The sequence below is a fragment of the Triturus cristatus genome, chromosome 1_1 (genome assembly GCF_964204655.1).
Source record: "Triturus cristatus chromosome 1_1, aTriCri1.1, whole genome shotgun sequence".
NCBI lineage: Eukaryota > Metazoa > Chordata > Amphibia > Caudata > Salamandridae > Triturus > Triturus cristatus.
Window position 1 is genome coordinate 964,956,149 of NC_140579.1, and position 22,809 is coordinate 964,978,957.

At 47.8% G+C, this 22,809-nt stretch overlaps 1 protein-coding gene across 15 annotated transcripts in view; it reads left to right on the forward strand.

Annotated features, from left to right (window-relative positions):
- LOC146871394 (26S proteasome regulatory subunit 8) overlaps nt 1-22,809 on the forward strand; it is a 368,112-nt gene that overhangs the window by 309,984 nt on the left and 35,319 nt on the right. For all 15 annotated transcript variants that reach the window (XM_085651032.1, XM_085651030.1, XM_085651037.1 and 12 more), the window contains one exon: nt 9,251-9,337. In XM_085651032.1, the coding sequence (XP_085507158.1) occupies nt 9,251-9,337 (87 nt within the window). The remainder of the gene's footprint in view (nt 1-9,250; nt 9,338-22,809) is intronic.

Below are 22,809 nucleotides of genomic sequence, written 5' to 3' on the forward strand. Positions count from 1 at the left end.
CGCTAGACGCATCCATTCAAAACATAATCTGTTACCTCTTGCACCTATACCGATGCAATCTGGCCTACACCTCAATACGTATCCATTTAACCGCAATAGCAGCCTATCTCCAAAACAGGCAGCACCTCTCTTTATTCAGAGTGCCTGCCATCAAAGCCTTCTTGGAGGGACTCAAACGAGTAATTCCCCCAAGACACCCACCAGCACCAGTGTGGAACCTCAACTTGGTCCTCACCCGACTGATGGGTCCACCCTTCGAACCTCTCCACTCATGTGAGATTCAATTCCTCACCTGGAAAGTAGCTTTCCTAGTGGCAATCACTTCGTTGAGAAGAGTTAGTGAACTCCAGGCACTGACCATTCAAGAGCCATTCATACAGGTTCACGCTAACAGGGTCGTACTACGTACCAACCCCAAATTCATGCCTAAAGTTATATCGCAGTTCCACATGAATCAAACGATTGAACTGCCCGTTTTCTTTCAGAATCCACAAAATGTCGCTGAAAGAATGCTCCATACACTAGATGTTAAAAGAGCCCTCATGTACTATATAGACAGAACTAAAAACTTTAGGAAGACAAAACAACTTTTCGTTGCCTTTTCCCCACAACACAAAGGCAACGCCATCTCCAAAGCAGGTATAGCCAGATGGATCGTTAAATGTATTCAAATTTGCTATCAAAAGGCTAAACGCACATTAACGATTCCCCCACGAGCCCACTCAACACGTAAGTTAGGGGCCTCCATGGCTTTCCTGGGAAACAATCCTTTACATGATATATGTAGAGCAGCCACATGGTCCACTATACATACATTTACCAAACACTATTGTGTAGATGTACACTCAAAACAGCAGGCAGCTGTAGGACAGGCTGTTCTCAAAACTCTTTTTCAGACCGCTGCAGCTGGCACTGGTAGCCGCCGCTAATGGGAGGTACTGCTATGTATTCTATGCACAGATATGAATTCAGCAGCCCACATGCCTCGAACTGAATATGCTACTTACCAGTATGCATCTGTTCTTGGCATGTAGGGCTGCTGACATTCATATCGCCCTCCCTCCTCCCCGGCGCCTGTAGCAGCTGCAGCTCTCAGAATTACTGTAAAGCATGGTCATCATTTTCTGTATCTACTCCATCACTGCCACAATGGCGAAAAACAATCGGAGGATGGAGAGGATGCCCATGCGCACTGTGGTCCAGGGGAGGAGTCACCTATCTCAGGATACTTCGAAGACTCTTCCAGGACAACAACGTGCAAACATCCGGACCCAACACTAGGCGGCGATCTATGCACAGATATGAATGTCAGCAGCCCTACATGCCAAGAACAGATGCATACTGGTAAGTAGCATATTCAATCTAACTTTAACCTCTGTTAAACCCTTGGGGTCTGTGGACTCTGTACACCCTGTACCTATTAAGGAACAGTATATACAGAGCCACTTTCTCACATCGTCTTCTATAGTTTTTTTGTGTTCTGGGGAGGCTAGGACTTCATCATTGAATCTCCAGAGAGACTCCTATTTTTAGGTCTCGGCTAGCGCTCGCTGTCGAGATTTTATGTTTTCTAGTAGTGTGGCTTGAACCCGCCCTTCTTCTCCATTGGCTGGCCTCTTAAATGCTGGTCAGCCATTGGAGAAGTGCTTTGTCTGTCAATTCAAGCCCCGTCTTTTTCGGATTCGGGGGGGGGGGGTGTTTTTTCGTTTCTATCTCTTTTTTAAGCCCCGTCCCTTTTACACTGGTGGGCGTGGTTTTTTTTTTTTTATTTTATTTTTTTTACAGGGACGTTCTCGTGTTTATTCGTGTCTTTTGCTGGGATGTACAGAGCGATTTCCGAACATCTAAGGTAAGCGATCTTTGTTTATTTACATTTCTTGTTTTAATTATCGTACGTTTTTAAACGACCATGGACTTTGTTTGCTCGGTACAAATGGCGGTGGGCTGTTAGCCTGTTGGGTAGCAGAGACATGGCAGATTTGGTTGGTGTTGTTGGTAAGGTTCGAGTCTCTGCGTTGACTGAACATCCTGTGATTTTGGGCAAATTATTTAATCTCCCCGTGCCTACCAAAAAGGAATGTGTCTGTGTGTAATGTGATTGCTCTTCTGCTCATGTAAAACGCTCCAATACCGTCTGATCGAGTTCGCGCTATATAAAACTGAAGAAAAAAAAATCCCTTACATGCATTAACTAAAACTCTCAATGAGTGCGCGCAGTTTTGAGTCGCTTTTTTGCCCTTTCGGCGATACTAGGACATACATGACAACATCTTAAAACTAGGAAGAGGTTCATTTTGAAGAAAAAAATAGACCGATAAATCAATTTTGTCTCTCTCTCCTGGACATCATCCGGGGACTACAGAAAGAGAGCCGGTAAGAACAAGATCTAACCTGTTTGGAGGGTCACCGGAGACAAGCTTGGTAAAGAAGGGACATATCACTACGACAAATCCTGAGCGCTGTGTGTCAGAGCCCGTACCTGTATTTTCATTCCTAAAGCGTGTTTGAGTTGCGAATTGGGAAGAAAGCGCCATACTTTACCAACACCAAGCGCTGCCCAGAATCGTTCTCCTTTGTCTGGAGAGAACTGGCGTTGAAAGACTTCTGTCTCTAGCCTCCCTTTCGCCATTTCGTATCAAACAGTCCGACTATACATGTACTAAAATCATCTTTGGTTTGGCGTATTCTTGCACTATGGAGATCGCAGATATTTTTTTTTCTGTTTGTTTATTTTTATAAATGTATGCCCACGTGTAGCCGCGAAGTTCCGCAGTTCTGCTATATAATGGATTAAACAAGACGAGAGGGAGGTAAACATGCCCCATTAAGGTTTTGCCAGGAGGCGGGGTCTGCTCATTAGTATACAGGAAGTACCCCCTACCTACTTTCAGACACTTCCTGAACAACAGAGTATCCCGTTTTCCTCATAGAAAGCCGACACCAACAGAGAGGTCTTTGTGTATTTTGGTCGCCAAAAGGAACCACAGGCTGTGGAACTCTGAGAGCATTGCGCTGTCATTTTCGATCAGATCTAGTGCATTTTGGGTGTGGTTTTGATAACTATTTGCAGCAGAAAAACAAAGGTCTGAAACGCTGTCCTGGTGGATAGTCAAAGTTTAGGGAGATAACGTAAGTGTTTGTAGAACTGTAGGTGGCGAGAGAGACTCGTGGCCACAGTCCTCCGTAAGGAAGAAGCCTCAGATGTCCAGGCCACAAGGGTCAGGCAACAGTAGTCCCGAGACGCGTTGTTCTAGGTCACAAAGGACAGGCTGGTCCTGTCCGGTTTTAAATTTCTCGAGTTCCTTTCAGGAGGGATAAGTTGCACTTTTGCTGTGGGTACAGTGCATCAGGCCTGTTGGAGGAGGCTGGGGAATAGATCTAAAGATCGCCAGAGGCATGCTGTCCTGTCATGGGGGCGTGCGTATATTTGCTAGTCACACGTGCCTTACTTTTAGAGTCTCGGAGGGAAGATAACGCTCATAGGTTGCCGCGATAACCACAGTTCTCTGGCAAGCCATACGTTTAGTCTGTATTAAAGATGTCCCAGAATCTTCCGGCGGCCTCACTTCCGCCCTTTGGTCACTCAGCAGCCCGTGCTCGGCTTCTTACGACTCACCCTGATTGTCGCATTATTCCTTCTTTGCGGTCATATGACTGGGCCAAACATGGCCACGCGGTGAGTTATTATTTGGAAAGGGTGACCTGTGTACCCTCCCGGACTGGCCCTGGTCACCTTTTCCCTTTGCTTCACACAGGCCAGTGTGGAACGTCCTTGTTAACAAGATAAGCGGGCAGAATAACTCACCCAGGCAGGGATGAGTGTCAGGGTCACATGATTGCACACTGGTCACACTCACACAGCTGTATCTCAGCAGGTTCATGCATTTGCTGCAGAGTCGAATGTGTATACACAGCTTCCTTTCCTTCTAAAACAGTATAGTGAGCCTGCTGCGTTGTTCCCTGTGTATTCTACAGGGTACAGAATCAAATCCTGGTTCGTCAGATCAGTGGGTTAATGTGTTTGCTGCAGAGGTCTCTATGTGTGTGTATGTGTGTGTGCCTCTGTGTTTGTGTGTGGCTTTTTTTGTAGATGGCTCTATGCATGGGTGGCTCTCTCTATGTGTGGGTAACTCTGTGTGTGTGGGTGGCTCTATTTGTGTGTGGGTTGCTCTATGTGAATAGCTCTGTGTAGGTGGCTCTGTGTGGGTTGCTCTGTGTGTGGGTGTGGCTCTGTGTGTGGGTGCAAATGCAATAGGTCTCGCATTTGAGAGAGATTAAGCTATTGACATTGTAAATAACAATGCCGTTTCTTTAAATGTTTTAAAAACTAAAACATAAACAAAAATGTCATGAGCAATGCCAAAAGCTCTAACTTTAACAATGCCGAGACCATTGCATTGTAAATGCTCGTTTTTTTTTTGTGTGGAGAGTCTGTAAGGGTTAAAGTTATACATGAGTGGTCAGAAACTACTCTTGGTTCAATGGTTGATTGATCAACCCTACTAATGTCGTTCCCTGAGATCAAGAAGTAATCTATCCGTGAGAATGAGTTGTGGGGAAACAAGTAAAATGTGTACTCCCTCTCAGTGGGGTTCTGCAACCTCCAAGCATCAAGTAAGTTGAATCTTTTACATAGGTGAATAAGTGCCTTGTGTGATTTGTTTACTTTATATTTACAGGAGGAGTTCCTGTCTAGGCAAGGGTCCATCGGCAGGTTAAATTCTCCTGCAACTATGGAGAGTGCAGAGTCTGAGATCGTGCTAAAGTTATTTTCTAGGTCCTCCCAGAACTAGCTATCATTGTTTGTTGGGGCATAAATGTTAGTTACAAAAATGACCGAATTCTCTCTCTGGAGTTTTCCGGTTATCCACCTTCCTTGATTATCAGCAGTGTGAGAAATTAATTCTAGTCTAGAGTTTTTTGCAATCATAGTTATTACCCTATTCTTCTTCCCCACCGCGCTGGAACTAAGAACCTCGGTGTATTGATTCCTTTTCAGTGAGTCTGCTAATTTATTGTCCAGTTTTATCACCTGCAGGAGAACGATGTCCGCTCTTCGCTTGCCAATGTAGTCCATAATTTTCCTCCTCTTTACTGGCTGGTTCAAGCCTTTAACATTTAGCGAGACTATTTTAATCTGTTTGATTCGTGAATTCATTGTTGTGTGTCTTTGGTTTCGTAGAGTATCTCGTGGGAATCTATCACAGGGTATCGTATGGTCTTCCTCATTTCTGATACTTGAAAAACACCACGGGGTATTAGCATAGACTTCCACATTAAATGATCTAGCAGCAAGGGGGTAGAATCATGTATGAGTTCCCTTTTGAATAGGTGGAACCTAGGAGCCCATTGACCACCGAGCGGAGAAAGAAGGAAAGGATAGAAGAGAAAGAGGAAAAAGAGAGAAACAAACAGAGGTAAAGGAAGAAAATGTACAGGAGGAATCTGTCTCCCATATGCACATAAAACCGTCAAAACATATATGAACAATGTCAACCCCTCCCTCAGCCCCTCCCACCCTCCCTTCCCACCCCCCCATATAACTGCAAAAGACATGCCGACTGCAGGAAAATGTCAACTCCAACACAGAACATGTGAAAACATTTGAGTGTCCAAACCCTTTTTACGTTGCATTACATTTGTTAGTACGACAGTACGGAAGTGCGAGTCTGTAGTGAGGTAATGAGGTGCTTGTATAATGCATAGGTAGCGCAGATAGTGATGCCGTAGTTAATACGGTATTCTCGAGTATTAGTACCCTAACGCAGTATAGAGTACGGAAGTGCAGTACTGTAATACAGTCTGTAGATCTTTAATGTGCATTAATGCACGTTAATATTCAAGTGGTGCAGTAGTTAATACGGTAGTGTGGTACATTAGTACGGTAGTGTTACGATGCAATAGTGTTGACCATGTAAGAAAGTAGGAGGGTAATGCAGTTGATACATTAAGTATTGCATAACTAATCCATGATGGATTTAATACAGATTAAGAGTAGTAGTAGTTGTACTAGCCTTGCTGCATTGTAAATGCTACAAATATGTTGAGACAGCATTGAGGCATGATGCCTCATAGCATGATAGCATCATAATATCATTGTTATCACAGGCAAAGCATGCGAAGCGGGCTGAGCTCGCGGCCAGCGTTGAGCGGCTTTGAGCGACACCCGGGCAAACGCGGCAAGCGGCAGTAACAAGCAGTAATTCGGAGTATGTGTAGGTCGTTGCAGCGACCCAGCAGATTAACACATCGGCATCGCGGTGGCCTTATCTGATCGTGCTCGAACCTGTGTAGAGGAATTATGAAGGAATTGTGGCCTTGGTGATTGTCAGCAGGATTGTCAGTGAGATTGGCGGGATTAACCTCCTTGACACGGCTAGAGACAACATTTGATTGAAGGAGGGAAACAAGCAAGATTATCTGCATGATTGGCAGCTATAATACAGTTAGAGGCAGTAGCTGATGAAAGCAGGGAAATGAGCGGCAGCCATTTCATTTCACGTTCATCCAGACAAGCAGCTGGTGATGAGCTCTGGAGGAGATCAGTATGTACAGGTGGGCAATCTCCTGAGTGAATGAGTGAAGTCATTAGTTTAAAGCAATTAACAAGCAACTAACAAGTCATACCTGGCAAAACTGGTAGTGATATAATATTCACTTTCATTTGCCTGACCCTAAGATGGACCTTAAGATGGAGGCACTCTAAAATAGGGAATAGATGTAGTGAAACGTACAGCAACGAAATCAAGGCAGTGTTTGACTTACGACAGATAGAAAGTACCTCTAACAACCACTCATAATAAGAGCTGGTGCTGAAGCTGAATTAGCAACTCTATCCTGATGCCTGACCCCTAAATGGAGGCAAACAGCAAGGCCTGTGAACCAGTGAGCCAGTGAATCGCAGTGAGCCAATGATTCGCAAACCAGAGAACCAGTGCCAGTGCACCAGTGAATCGGTGAACTGACCGAGCGACACAATAATAAGAACACAGAAGGAGACAGGATACAAGGATATAAAGGATAGCATAAGGGTCTCAACCCACATATGAACCAACATAAAATATCAAAAACAAGGGAAGGGAAGCATCCCAGCATGGGGGAGAAAGACCCAAAAACTAATCTAAAGAGAGTGAAAGCAGACCCACCATCACCGGACTCGCCAATCAAACCCAAGCAGGATATCGACGCAACCATGGAGATCCTCTTATCGAAGCTTGCGGAGGTTCACGAAATAGCAGAGTCCACTAAGGAAAATACAGACACCATGCAAGTCGAGATTTCCGCTATTCGTAAAGACATAAGGGAAGCAAACTGTAAAATGCTGAGGCAGAAAACTGAGTCAGTCAGCTGGAAGATGAAATGACCATAACGAAAAAAGCAGTAACGACCCTAGATCTAAAATCTCTTATCTTTTAGCAAACAGATAAGAGTTGGAGGACAGAAATAGAAGGGGGAATCTCCGCATCTTTGGAATCCCGGAAGGAAGTGAGGATGAAGCTGGTTCCTGCATTCTGTTTCTAGAGAAGTGGCCACCACTAATGGCGAAAATAAAATTCGACAAACCGCTGGAACTTGACAGGGCCCACAGAGTCCCGGCGAGGAGAACCCCTACTCAAGCGCATCCTAGACCCATTGTCTGCAAGCCGCTACGGTACCAGCACGTAGAGCTAATACTAGCTTTTATGAGGAAACAAAATCACTTGCTTTGGAACTTGAGGAAAATCTTCATCTCACAGGACTATTCGAAAGCGACTGTGGAAACAAGGAAAAGTTTCTTAGCGCTCCGGCCAAGAATGAAAGATCTGGGCATCCAACACTCCTTCGCTGGCCCTGCGAGATACCGTGTTACTGCTCACGGAACGGCCCACCTCTTCAGCGATGGTGCATCTCTTAAAAAATGTTTGGACAGTTTCGATGATCTCTCAATGGACACATCTAAGTTCCAGGAATCTACTTCAAAGAATACACGGTTAAGATCTGCGGACTGAAACACGGTCGCATACTTAAATGTATTATAGTCTCTGATGCTTTTGCTTCTATTGTGCCTAGGGAATGAGGCCTATTTGTAACTGTGAAATTATTAGGACCATATCTTACATTTTCAACAAGAAAGAAGGGCCAACTTATTAAGAAACCCGTTTTTGTAATGTGTATGTTCAGTAATGTGCTCTGCATTGTATTACAGCTCATAAACATTGAATTACAATTCAGCCCTCACATCTGTTTTGGTGAAGATGTACACACTGTTCCAGATCCTGAAAGTTGAAGGCTCTCATGAGAAATTACAGTACTTCACACTTCGCTCGGGCAGAATATTTGTTGGCAGTGTGCTCTTCCCAGGTCCTTTAAGGACACAGTAGTTTAAGAACCATACTGACGTTGGCAGCAAGTGCATTTTGCCTTCTGAATAATATTCAGCACTGAATAAATTCACCATGTTTATAAGTCTGCTGTTTGCCTAAGATCATTCTATTTCATAGCAAAGTTGTAAGCTTGGTTTTACTAAATATGCTACGATTACCTACTTGTATAGGGAAAAGTAAAATAAAAGCATTGTCCTCCTGAAGTGCTGTTTGCGTTTGCAGGGGTTTACCTATCAACATCTGGCCATTTTATGCCTGAATGGTTCATTTTATCCTGACCTACGATGTGTTTCTTTTGGGTTATGTACGCAGTGGGCAACACTTTTCACTTAGCAAGTGTGTAAATTTGGAGCCTAGCAGATTTATGGACTCTAGAGACTTTATTTCATAACTTTGGTATCTAGAGATTCTGTGATGAAAATTATCTTGATAAATTAGTCAATTTCCTATCAAGTCCTCTGCAATCAGTGCCTTTCCGAAGGCACCAGTACAAATATGTTCCTGCACCCCTTTCCATGCAAATCAATTTTGATGCATTTTCTCTAAGTAATCACGTTAATAAATTATTTTCCATACGAAAGGTCACAAATTGACTGGATATGTTTTTGTTATTACTGATTGCCTACAAAATGTACTATTCTCTGGCACACTTGTTTTACTAATTGATTTGTTTGAGGTTAAGCAGGTATTTTGCCCGCACCCATTTCCTCCTCGCCCTCTACCTCCCCCAGAAGTAAGACAAACCAGCTCTGCCATAATAGCATTCACTTGTTCTGGTCGTTCGGTGATTGCACAAAATGTTTTTCTATTACAAAAATGAACAGCATTCTGTCTTGAACGTATACCATATACAATTCAGTTTTTAAACATTTATTATTTATTTTCAGGGTGTCTGCACTGAAGCTGGTATGTATGCATTGAGAGAGAGGAGAGTGCACGTGACACAAGAAGATTTTGAGATGGCGGTTGCCAAGGTAATTCACATCATAATGCTCAGTGTGGGATTTGTAATTTCAATCTGTTGTGGCGCACACATTGACATTGAAAAACTGCACCAGTCTCTCGGCTCAAAAGTAATGAATACCAAAGAGTTCTTCGTAAGTGAGTGGCTCGAAGTGGTCCCCAGGCTAACTGAGACAGGGGTGCAAGATAGTAAAATTATTAAACAAACAATGCTTCAAAATACCTCATAGACACCGTAACAATCTGGATTCTACATTGACCCTTTTTTAATGTATGGCTGGAGATGGTTTTATCTGGCTTCCAGACGATCTGCAGCCTCAGCCATTGGTTGTAACTCCATATAGTGGATGGAGTCGTATGATCTTTACCAGTGTACATCCAGGTCAAAAGCTACAGTTGCTATACAAGTCCACTAAAGGAGGGGAGCATAATGGCATATTAACCTACATTATGCACATTTGGCTAGACTTGCTGCTCCTCAATTGATTTTTGTACCTCCACCTTGTTACTTGCATCTAAATCTGCCCTGGTCCATTCTGCTCTTCTTTGCACCCCATCTCACCTATCCCATGTTCAGGACGTATGAATATTGTCTATTCCTCTATTTTAGGGGCCATCAGACTTGAGTAGGAATCATGCTAATTAACTAGTTACTTACCTTGTTTAATGCTCTTTCTGGTAGATACTCCTATCTAACTTCAGATTCCTCACCTTTTGAATATTCCCTGGCATTAAACAGGATCCGGAAAATCTTTAGCGGTATCCCTGTGCACCCATAGGTGGCGTCAAGTGGCTCAGCCCTGAAGTTGGTCCGCTCTGCAAGTGACAAGCGGAACTACATGTAAGCACCACCCATGCATGCTGAAGTCGGGTGCTTTCTAAACTGTCTGCGCCCCCAGATACAGAGCCCAACAGCAAATTGGCTTTGACCAGTGTGCAGATCTCTAGACTTGGAAAACTTTTAGATGTAAAAAGAATCTAGTTCACGGAACGGTTGGAGAGTAATCTGCAGTTGGATATACCATCTACCAAAAACAGCGTTACCGAAGGTAAGTAACTTGTTCTTCTGATAGAGACTCCTAACCGCAGATTCCTCACTTTTTAAATGGATACCTAAGCAGTATCTCCAGGTAGTGGGTACATGAATTGGTTCAAACCAAGAAGCCCTGCAGGACAAAGTGGGCAAGTGTCCAAATGGACCCGGCTGTCTAGACAGTAGTGCTTCGCGAACATGTAGAGTGACACCAATGCAGTAGCCTGGCAAAAATCTACAACAGACACACTGTATGCCAACGTAGTGGTGGTTGAAAGAACTTGCATACCTTACAGTGGCTGGTTCTTGGCCAGTGCATAGTAGATTTTGACTGAGAGCATGATCCAATGAGAAGTGGTCCTCTTCTGTGCTGCCTTGCCCTGTTTCGTCCTCCGCAAATCCACTGAAGAGTACCAGGATCATAGCCTGAATGTCTTAGACTTCCTCCCGGGGGAAGAAACGAAGCTGCACCATGTCCAGAATGGCGTCGATGAAGGGGAGCATCTGCCAAGTAGTCAGGTGTGACTTTGGCATGTTGATAGCCCCAGTCTGGAGATGAGTGATGACTGCCTGAGGCGAACCTACCTTCAGCAATCAGTCATTGAAGTAGGTATAGACTGGTATCCCTGACCTTCAAAAATGTGCTGCAACCACTGCCATTACTTTTGTGAACACCTGAGAGGCACTGGTGCCAAAGGGGTGCACAGCAAACTAAAAGTACTCCTGTCCGACTGTGAACCACATGTAGTGCTGTGGGTCTGCAGGAAGAGCAGTGTGTAAATAAGCATCCTGCAGGTCCAGTCTCCAGAATAAGCATCATGCTAACCAGTCTCCACTGTAGACCAGATCTGGGCGACAGTGAGCATCTTGAATATGTTCTTCCAAAATAAGGCATTGAGAAGCCAAACGTTTAGGATATGAAGGAGGCCTCTGTCCTCCTTCGGCATCAGATAGTAGTATTGCCCACTTCTGGTGCCGATACCCTCTCTATGGCTTCTTTGGCTTGGATGGCATGCACTTCCTGCCACTTGAGGGGCAGATGGTTCTTTCTCAAATATTCTGAGGGTGGTGGAAGATGCAGCGGGTGATAAAAAATGGTAAGGCGTCACCCTACTTAACAATTTGCAGGTTCCACTTGTTCAAAGAGATAGCCTGCCACCCCAACAGAAACAATCGGATCCTGCCTCCAACAGCGTGGCTTTGTTCCTCAAAGGGCACACTAAAGAGCTTTTGCGGTCGCAGGAACTGGAGGGACAGCGGGTAGGGCCACTTGCTGCCTTCGATGTCCGTGTTGCCTTTGGGAACCTACGGCCATAAGATGACTGCTAAGTCTGCTGGGCCAGCTGAAAAGTTTACTTAATGCTATTGAAAGCTCCTACCATGGCCACCGAGAGGCGAAACTGCTGGCATGGCATGGCGGACAGGCCCACAGAGTGCACTGTGGCCCAACTGTCCCAAAACAGCAAGAGCCACTAAAAAAGGGCATGTCCTTCAAAGTGGACTCGGTAGCCCCTGAGAAGCCCCTTGGTCTCACCCAGGTGTGTCGCCTGAGGGCCAAACTGTAATCTATTACCCAACCAATGGAATCTGTAGTGTCCTACCTATAGCTGAAGATAAACATAGCCGCATTGCAGCCATCTTGTATGGCTTGCGCAACGTTGGAGCACCAGTCACAAAGGGCGTGGTGTAGTGCCCAAACCGGCGTTAACTGAACAAAATGCCCATCTGGTAGAAGCGATCATGCACTTTCCAGATGTTTCGATACACTTAAATTCTCTATACAGTGGTGTGGTAGGAAAGGCTTTGGGGTTTATTCAGCATGTGGATGCCTGTACAACCAAGCTTTCTGCTGTCGAGCGCTGCATCAGGAAGGCTTGGTCACCAGGATTTTGCTATCTGCCGGTTGACCGGAAGGCCGGAACAAGCTTTGCACAAACAAAACAAGAAAAGATGAGGGTCTGTGAGGGCTTCATTAAATGGCAGAAGAGGTTCTGCTCCAGTTTGCCCTGGCTGAAGCACCTCAGTGAGGACATTTGTTTTCACCTCCATAGTGGGTAACTAGAGGTCAAGAGCATCTGCTTCCATTTGCAACACCGTTTAAATAAGGCAATGTCCTCTTTGGTAGGCCCAGATAGTCTAGCAAAGTGTCTATTCCGTTGGCATCTTCAAGGTCTTCATACCAGTTGTCATCGGGATAGTGGTGTGCTGATTCATCCCCTTCATCATCATCAGTCCATTCCAGACAAATTATGAATGACTTGATCCCTTCCATGAGGTAGGGGCAATGTATCGGAGTTGGAAGGATTGCTGAAGGGCTGTTGCCTAGGTGGTCAGGGCACCGGCTCGGTCGAGATCAAAGCAGCGCCTACTCTGAGTTGGAAAGCACTAAAGGAAGCACTTCATTGCTGCACCACAGTGTGGCATGGGTTGGAGTGCCAAAGTCTGATTCAGCCCCAACTTTGGTGTGGGACCGGGGCTTGGCCAACAGCATGGTCTTGTAAGACGCGCTTTCGCCGAGCTCCGGCGGAAAAGCACCATCTGACAATGATTTCAGCAGTGTACAGGCTCGGAGAGCACCTCCATTAGAACATCAGGCGTTGCTGACAGCCTAACCGCACTCGAGGAGGACTTTGAGCGGTTTCTTGACCCCGGAACCGCTGATCTGGGTCCCGCGGAGACGCTGTGCCCGCGCTGACTAAATGGCACCGGCGCGGCCCTGAGCCGATCCGGAACTTTTCCTCCGCAGCGCGAAGCCTTGGGGAACCCCTCGGGAGGATTATCAGCCTCCGCGTATGCAACCCCCCCCACCAGCCGGGAGGTGCCGCGGGAGCTCTTGCCGGGTGCCTGCTGTAAGCTAACGGACTGCACCGCAACTGTAGACGCGGACCTCCTGATGACCCGGCTCCATGAGGGAGGTGCGTCCTGCCGCTGGGGGCCTGCAGCCCAAGACTGCGATCAAGGAGCGCTGCACCACACAACGACCCCTGGTGAGCTGGGCGGCTGTGGAACTCTGCGCCGCCCGGTAGTGAGGCCTGGGGGTCGGGACACTGGCCGAGGGGGCACGACAGACCTACGCAGAGCGGCAAACGGCGACGGACCCCTGCGCTACCGAGTCATTCGGGGTGAACCCTTCTGCTTCCTGGGACCGTGCCTTCGCCCCCCCCCCCCCCCCCCCCCCCCCTTCTTCCGTGAGCAGGGGCTGGGCTGGAATAGGAGCCGACCGTGTGTGTAGGAGGGCGGCCCCCAACCACACGCTGTGCAAGTCTGCTGAGACCCGGGCCCCCCAGCACTACAAGAAGAACAGTAGCACACATCTTGCACCCTGCTGCGGCGGCGAGGGGCCCGGGGGAACTGAAGTGGGGACAGTGCTCGGCGAAGTGATTCTTCAACTGCCCTGCCACTAAGGGTGGGTGCGTGCTTCTGCTGGACCTCGGAGGCCCGGACTGATCTGGACCCCTGGGTGCGTGCTGGGGCAGTCTCGTGGAGCGCTTCTGCCCTCCAGTATTGGCTGGAAGGTCTGGACACTGGCTGATTTGGAGAGGGGGAGATAAGGTGCTCTGCGGCCTGGGATCGCATTGAGAGACTGTTCTGTGGGGGGGGGGGGTGAAGATCTGGGCCCCCCTCCCTCCACCGTCACACTTCTGGACCCCGGCCTTGGCGTGCTGCGTCTACAAATATGGGCAAGGACAATGACCCAAAGCCGCCGCGACAGGGGAAATTGGATCGCTATACCCCCCCCCTCCCCCCCGAGGAATGACCAGCTGCCCGCACCAATTCGGAGAGGAGGGCACAGAGGTGAAGCTCTTGAGGCAAGACCTACGAAACCTGGCGGCCAGGGACACAGTATGGGAGACCAGGTTGGGTGAGGCTGAAGAGGCCCTTCAGGACCTCCTCAAAGGCATGGCAGATCTAGGGTCCTCGAACAAAGACCTTCAGTTGCATGTCAATGATGCGGAAAACAGGGCAAGACGCAACAACCTTCATTTTGTGGGCTTTAGAGAAGGCATTGAAGGGACAAATATTATGGAATTTCTCCACTCTTGGCTCCGCCGCACCTTTCCGACAGATCTGTTCTCTGCGTGTTTCGTCATAGAAAGGGCGCATAGGGCCCTGATGACGTGGCTGCCCCCGGGGGCACAGCTGTGTCTAGTTATAGCGCATTTTTTGAATTTCCTAGACATAGACATGATCCTTCGGGAGGCTAGGAAAATCGGAGATATCAGACACAAGAACACACGTGTAATGATTTTCCCGGACTATAGCAGGAAGTTTCAGAAGCAATGGCGTACCTTTGATTCGGTGAAGGCAAAGCTTCAAGAGCATAAAATTCAATATATGCTTCTATTCCCTGCAAAACTGTTATTCCTGGGGAAGGCCCACTTCTTCCAAACACCGGAGGAAGCGTCGCAATGGATCGAGGAAAGGCCGGAAGTCCCATTGCGCCGTAGCCAGACGTCAGTGGGGAGTGGTCCTCGGACCATCAAAGAATGCTACGTCCCCGGGGTAACCAGAGAAACCATGTGAAGGAGGTGACGCCATATGCATCAAGGAGTAGCGGTAGGATCCGGCGGCGTAGTGGTCGTTCACTGGACTCTCGCCTGTCGGTGGGCTCACACACCCTCCGACCACCCTGAACCTGGCACAGAGGCGGACACTAGAGGCAGCACGTCCGGAGAAGAAGGCGAAGACGAGCCCACTCTGCATCCCTTGGCTGGCTGCAATAGTGGCAATGGAGCAAGACGCGGCGACAGAAACTTTGGTATCACATGGGGACCCCCCTGACTCGCACTCCTGAATATGAGCCTCTGGGACTGGCCGTGGAATCAGAATATCAGGACGGAGTTTGTTGATTGGAGACTTTCCGCCTCCCCCCCCTCGGATATATAGACAGCGAGTCCTGCAGAGTGACTTAACTGCTCTCTTCCATCGCAGGCGAGAGGCCGGGATTGGCCACAGACTTGGGCTTTTGAAAGCCCTTTCTTTTTCTTCTTCCTGCTTTTCATCTCCTCACTCTACTCTTCCCTCCCCTGTTTTGCACTTCTGGTCCTTAGCTCTTGCTTGTCTTTCACTATTCAAGGGTTGATCTTTTTTGGAATAATTGGGGCTGCTGCAGGAGTTTGAACTTTTAGCATAAGTTCAGCGCGGGCGACAGACCTCTACCACCCTTATACACTACCTCGAGCGCCTGGCAAGGGGTGTGACACTGGGGAGGAGGGAGATGGGGTGGGGGGGATGTGAGTAAGGGGTCTAGTTTCATTGTTCTTATGGTTTATAATGTTTTTGCTGAGGTACAGTCACAGATGTTGAAGAACATGTGCAATCACCCACATTTCCCCGATAGGGCATTATTTAATTACCCATATACACGTGTCCCACCAATACACAATCGGTCGTGATGGGTTTGGAGGCTAGCCCCTTTACAGTGCTAACCTGGAATGTTAACGGCCTGGGTGACAAAATTAAGAGAGGACTGGTGTCGGCATTTATAAAACGCACCCACCCGGATGTGGTGCTGTTGCAGGAAACCCATTACAAAATAATGGGGTAGCCCAATAAACGTCACCAGACCTGGGTACAATGCGAGAATTAAAAATTGGTCTGTGACTGCTTTTGAGAGAAATAAATTGCGATATATCCTGTGTGTGTCGCAATGTCAGTCAAACACTAGTAATCAATACCATTTAGAAATGCAACTACATACCCTAATAACAAAATTAGGGATTTATTCAAAACAAACTGTCAATGTTAGAAAGAAAAAGCACCAAAAGGTTATTTAAGTTATAGTATATTCATTCACTTGAACTTGAACTCTGCAGGACCACTTCCTCGAGGCGTGCGGTGCCTATTGTTTCCGTTCCAAAGGATTACTCACCTGATTTATTCTGATGTTCAACCACCATGGAATTATGTAATTGCGTTTTTTAATACTGTTGAGGACTTCACAAGTGTGGTCCTCTTTTTTTTGATAAACAAATTTTAATTGTTTTGAGTGATACAACAGAAAAAACATTGAGTCTGACGAGCCACCAAGTTACAACCTCGCAGCACGAGCCCACGCCATCCCCCCGCCCCCACCCGAAGCTCCCCCCCCTTCCCCCCCGAACCGCATAATCATAACACATTGCCCAACCATTTCCCCCAGACCCTACGGTATTTTTTAAGGCAGCCCCTCGCCTGATAGAGAGTCCGCTCCTGTGCCGCACACCAGTCCACTCCAGTGCTCCATTTGGCCAAGCTAGGCGGCTGCGGATGCTTCCAAGCCGCTGCTATATCCCTTTTCGCCACCATTAATGCTGTCATAAGGAATAGCTTCTCTGCGCGCGTGCCATCCAGGCAGTCAGTGATGCCCAGAAGGGTGTGTCTAGGGTTATGTGGCACCACCCATCCCAAGACCTCCGTGAGACGCGGCTTCTATGCCCCTCCAGTAACCCCCCAAGTCCGAACAAGACCACACCATGTGTATGAAGTCAGCCGGGGCAAAACCGCAGCGGGGGCAAGCTGCCGTAGCGGAGAGGCCCGCACGGCGCAGACGAGCCGGCGTGAAGTAGGCAGTATGAAGATAGTAAATTTGAATAAGCCTCAGTTTGGCGGAGGCCGTCACCAGCCTGGGGGCCATAAGGGCATCCCGCCAGTCGACCTCGTCCAGGGGACCCACCCACGCCTCCCACCGTTCTTTCAGGCCTTCCCGGACCATGGGGGTATTATTAATAAGAGAACGATGTGTTCGAGGCATGTGGGCTGCTGAATTCATATCTGTGCATAGATCGCCGCCTAGTGTTGGGTCCGGATGATTGCACATTGTTGTCCTGGAAGAGTCTTCGAAGTATCACGAGATAGGTGGCTCCTCCCCTGGACTACAGTGCGCATGGGCATCCCCTCCATCCTTACATTGTTTTTTTCCGCCATTGGGTTCGGATGGCCTAATCTTAGCTCTTAGAGTATTTAGGCCTCTTACTCGTCGGTATCGTTTTCGTTCGGCGCCGAGTATCTTCTTCGAAGTTAGCCATTTGCCCTTCGACGTCAGCGCCGATCAAGATTGACAATGGAATCAAAGACATCGAATAGCCCCTTCAAGCGTTGCCCTCTTTGCAACGCTAAATATGCTCGCTTCGACGTGCACCTGGTGTGCAACAAGTGCCTCTCTCCAAACCACGACGAAGCCACCTGTATGGCGTGCTCCAGGTTTCGATCGAAGAAAACACTTCACATTCGTCGAGCAGCTCGGCTCGAGGCGCAGAAAGTAGCGCCAAACCCAGACAACATCTTTGGGACCGAAGATGAGGTGGTCGTGGACCTTGAAGTTCAAGGAGAGATATCGGATCCGGCGTCGGAGCGTGAATCCGACTATGATGCCGAGGACGAACATATTCTAGATGAAGAGGAAGATGAAGTCGTCGAACAGGTAGGAGACGACGGAGAGGCCCTTGGGGCCGAAGAGGAGCTACACCCACAGGTCCACTCAGGGCCCAAAGAGATACTCAATAAGGCTCAGGTCGCGGGATCGCCACAAGGCCTTACCCAAGATCATTCCTCTCGTTCTTCCGCCCCGCTTAAATGCCCGGCGTCGAACTATCCTAAAGAGCCGTCGGTATCGAAAGCGCCATCACTCGATCGACGAGAATCGAAACTGAAGGCAACGGCACCGAAAGTGAAACCGTCTCACCACGGCAACAAGGCCTCGGAGCTGTAGCCACAAAAGAAGGCCGTCGACGCCGAGAGGAGTCTTACAAACATCGAGCCGAAGGCGGCACCTACAATCAAGGTCAAGGTTGCCGACCCGAAAATATCGACGCCAAGGAGCGTCGACACACATATGGAGAGTGGCCCTCGAAAGCCACCCCATTCCAGTATTCGTGTCCCGAAAGCGATATCCGGTACGGGGCCTGATGCCACAACCAAAAAGGCGTCGAAGGACCGTGTCCAATCCGCAGCACGTCTCCCTTTGTAAAGCAGAAGGTGTCGGAGTCGTTACTACGCATCCAAACCAAGGCTTCCATGATTGGCGCCAACACGGCCCCGCAGCCGAAAGCGGTCAGCGCGGTTCACATCGCGTCGACGCACATCAAGTTTGGACTCCCACCAGTGGTGCGACCAAAAATGTTCGATGCCAAGAAGGGTCTCGACCCCAAGAACCCATCGACCCGAAAAAAAATGTCGAGGCACCGACAGGAATTCAAACTGAAAAGAGAGCTGTTGCACTACCTCGCGACGATGAGGATCCCAGGCAATTTATCGACGCCAATACTGGTAGACTTTCCATATACAAACGGAAAATAGTAACAGAGACACCAATGGAGCCCTACAAAATTCCATTGAAGAAAAAAAGACCCATATCACCAGTTCTAGTGGAATAACTTCACTATTGTGCCACAGAACCGCAGTCATTCTCACCCACACACTCTAATGTGGATGCTGGAGATGTTGATGATATAAGAGGGCACTTATCCTATGGACACTGACCCTGAAGACCAGAACCAGCCTTGGGTGGACAATACTGATGCAGGTAACCCACATACTGCTCCAGACACATAGGCATATGTGGTGAAAACGTCTCCTACTGAGGATACAGCTGCTTTCAATGCCTTAATTGAAAGAGCCGCCAACAATCATGACGTACAGCTCCACACTGATCCTATTGAGGACGACTTTCTAATGGATACCTTCTCTACCTCAGAAAGATCTGTTAAGACTCTGCCCATGCTGAAGGGGGTCCTCAAACAGGCTACTGACATTTTTAAGGAGACCACAAGGGCGAGAGTCCTTAACCCTAGAATTGAAAAAAAATATAGGCCAGCTCCTGTGGACCCTGCCTACATAAGAGGACAGTTGCTTTTAGACTCATTGCCAACTCACAGACAATGGGTGATGCTCCTCCCCCAGACAAGGAGTCTAAGGTCTTGGAAACATCAGGAAAGAGGGTTGCTGCACAGGCAGCTAACATCTGGAGAATTGCCAACACTCAGGCACTTCTGGCTCGATACGACAGGGCACATTATGATACCCTAGAGACACTGCTCCAGCACCTCCCAGATCAGTATAAAGAAGGAGCAGAATCCCTAATTACAGAAGGGAAGCTTATCAGCAACGCTTCCATTAAGTGCGCTCTTGACGCGGCTGACACTGCCGCTAGGGCTATTAACACCAGCGTCATGTTAAGACGGCATGCTTGGTTAAGGATCTCTGGATTCAAACCAGAAATACAAACAACTATACTTAATCAACCTGTCAACCCTAACTCCCTCTTTGGCCCCGAGGTTGACACCACCCTAGAGAAACTCAAAAAGGATACGGAGACTGCAAAGTCTATGGGGGCTCTGCAATCACAGCAGTTTCGGAGTGGGTCCTTTCGTCGCTCCAGCAACAGAGGACCATCAAAAAGCCAAAACTCCCAACAGTCGCAGTACACTAAAGGAGGTACACAGACCACCTATAATAAAAATAATAGAGGTGGATACCGTGGAAACAACGTCCAAGGCAGAGGCCGTGGAAACAACAGCTCCAGGTCCTCCGCCACCAACAAACAGTGACGCCTTGTCACTGCCCCCCGACCATGTAACACCTGTCGGGGGAAGACTCCAACAGTTCCTGCCAGTCTGGGAATCCATTACCACAGACAGGTGGGTGAGAGAAATTATCCAGTACAGTTATTGTCTAGAGTTCACGTCCACTCCACCCAACATACCACCAAGACACCATCATATGTCCGCAGAGCACTTGCACTTATTCCAACAAGAAGTTCTCAGTATGCTCCAAAAAGGAGCCATAGAACTCGTGCCTGCAAAGGAACGAGGATCAGGGGTGTACTCACTGTATTTTCTGATCCCCAAGAAAGATGGATCTCTCAGACCCATACTAGATCTAAGACCTCTAAACCGTTACATTCTCTCAGAGCATTTTCACATGCTCACTCTGCAACAAGTACTACCGTTGCTCAGTCAGGGAGACTTTCTCGCAACATTAGACCTCAAGGATGCGTATTTCCATATACCCATACACCCCTCACACAGACAGTATCTCAGGTTCACTGTTCTCAATCAGCATTACCAGTTCAAAGTCCTCCCTTTCGGGGTAACTACGGCACCCAGAGTTTTCACCAAGTGCCTGGCTACAGTGGCGGCACATTTAAGGAGGCAATACATACATGTCTGTCCTTATCTGGACGACTGGCTTGTCCAGGGAAAGTCGGCCCAGCACTGTGCCAGCCACATGTCCCACACCATTCACCTTCTTCACAGCCTGGGCTTTTCACTGAATTATCCAAAGTCCCACCTTCAACCCAACCACGTACAGCAGTACCTAGGCGCAACCATAGACACTCTGGCAGCCGCGGCACAACCAAATTCAGTCAGGATCAACAGCATTCAGTTGCTCATAAAGAAATTCAAACCTCAACACTCACTCCCAGCAAGAGTGTTTATGCAGTTGATAGGCATGATGGCCTCCTGCATCTTCATAGTCCCGCACGCAAGATTATATATGCGCCCGCTTCAGGAGTGCTTGGCACGTCAGTGGAATCAGGCCCACGGACAATTAAAAGACCTAGTGTTGGTGAGCGGTCTGGCATACAACTCTCTGCATTGGTGGAATCCACGAAACCTTTGCAAGGGCCGACCATTCCAGGAGCCTGTTCCACAAATCATACTTACGGCGGACGCGTCTCTCCAGGGATGGGGAGCTCATGTACTCAATCACACAGTGCAGGGACTATGGACGACACAGCAAAAGAAGATGCACATCAACCTTCTGGAACTGATGGCAATCTTCCTAGCCATGAAAGCATTCAAAATGCACCTGTGCAACAAAGTCGTGTTGATCCGAACGGACAACATGACTGCCATGTACTACATACGGAAGCAGGGAGGAACACACTCGCCACAGTTGTCTCATCTGGCTCAGAGCATGTGGAAGTGGGCCATTCAGAGGAACATCTTCCTCATGGCGGAACACCTCCCAGGCAAAGACAACCAGATGGCAGACCTGTTCAGCAGGCACAGCCACCAGATGCACGAGTGGGAAATACATCCATCAGTACTCCAACCGTACTTCCAGCAGTGGGGTCATCCAGAGATAGACCTATTCGCCACAAGGGAAAACGCAAAATGCCAAAACTTTGCCGCCAGGTTCCCACATCCACAGTCCCAGGGCAATGCAATATGGATGAACTGGTCCGGCAGATTTGCGTACGCTTTTCCCCCAGCGCCGTTAATACCGCTGGTGGCACGCAAACTCAAGCAACACTCGATGACGCTCATCCTGGTTGCTCCAACGTGGGCACGTCAGCCATGGTACACCACGTTTCTGGAACTCTCCGTGGTACCGCATCAAAGGCTACGGCTCACACCCTCACTTTTAACGCAGAGCCATGGCGAGATTCAACACCCAGATCCGCAACAGCTGAACCTGGCGATCTGGCTCCTGAGATCTTAGAATTTGACTACCTAAACTTGCCTCCAGAATGTATGAATATCCCATTCATATCAGCTTTATTTCGGCCACTAGGACCATAAAAGAGTAGAACAAAATAAGCATACAATGAAGAAATACATATTGTTCGAAACATGTTAAAAAACACCAGTTAACAGTTACGACATAACTATAAAAAAAGGTGTTCGGACACAAAATTTAATTTTATGCAACGGGTGCGGCTAATCCACATTGCTGTTAAAAATTTCGCAACTGCAAATACTGTGGGAGCTGATAAGTCAGTTTTTAAAATTCTATAAGCTGGAAGGTGCTGCTTAAAGCCCAGATTTTTTAATAGTGGGACAAGCCAGTATCTCCTCAGTTTTTGATATGCTCGACAAAAAAATATAATATGCAAGTCGGACTCAGACGGATGGCCACATGCCGGACATTGTGTTGCTGGTTGTGGTAGTGACCAACTAGCGGTATGAGTACCTAGGGGAAGGGTGCCATAGCGCCATTGTAGGTAGAGTTTTCTGGTTATCGTTGGTTCTATATCATCTAAGACTACTTCTCGATGATACGTATCTTTGAACCCCAGAAAGCACTCAGATAAAGACCCAGCCCTAACCTTCATAAAAAGAACACGTAGATTGTGCTCATGATAGGCCAGTGAGATGGTTTTGCGTGAGATCGTACGACATGCATTGGCTGGGTCAGACCACAGATCGGGTCTGCCTATTAACTCACAGGATTTTTTCACATACATTAACCATGGGACTTGGTCAACTTTTACAAGGCGCAAAATCTCTTGTAGCTCCATTCTATATTTCTCGAGCTCTGGTGTGCACCATAATTTGCGCCAGAAGGTTAAAGGTTTAAGACCAAGCTCCACCACAATGGGTCTTAAGCCCATATCTAGTCTTAATGGTAGTAACGGTGTGCTAGACGGTAAGGCTGTCAACTGCCTCAGGAAATTATTCTCGATAATCTGCAGTTACTGATTGGCTGTATGATCCCAAATTTCACCCCCATATAAACCAGCCG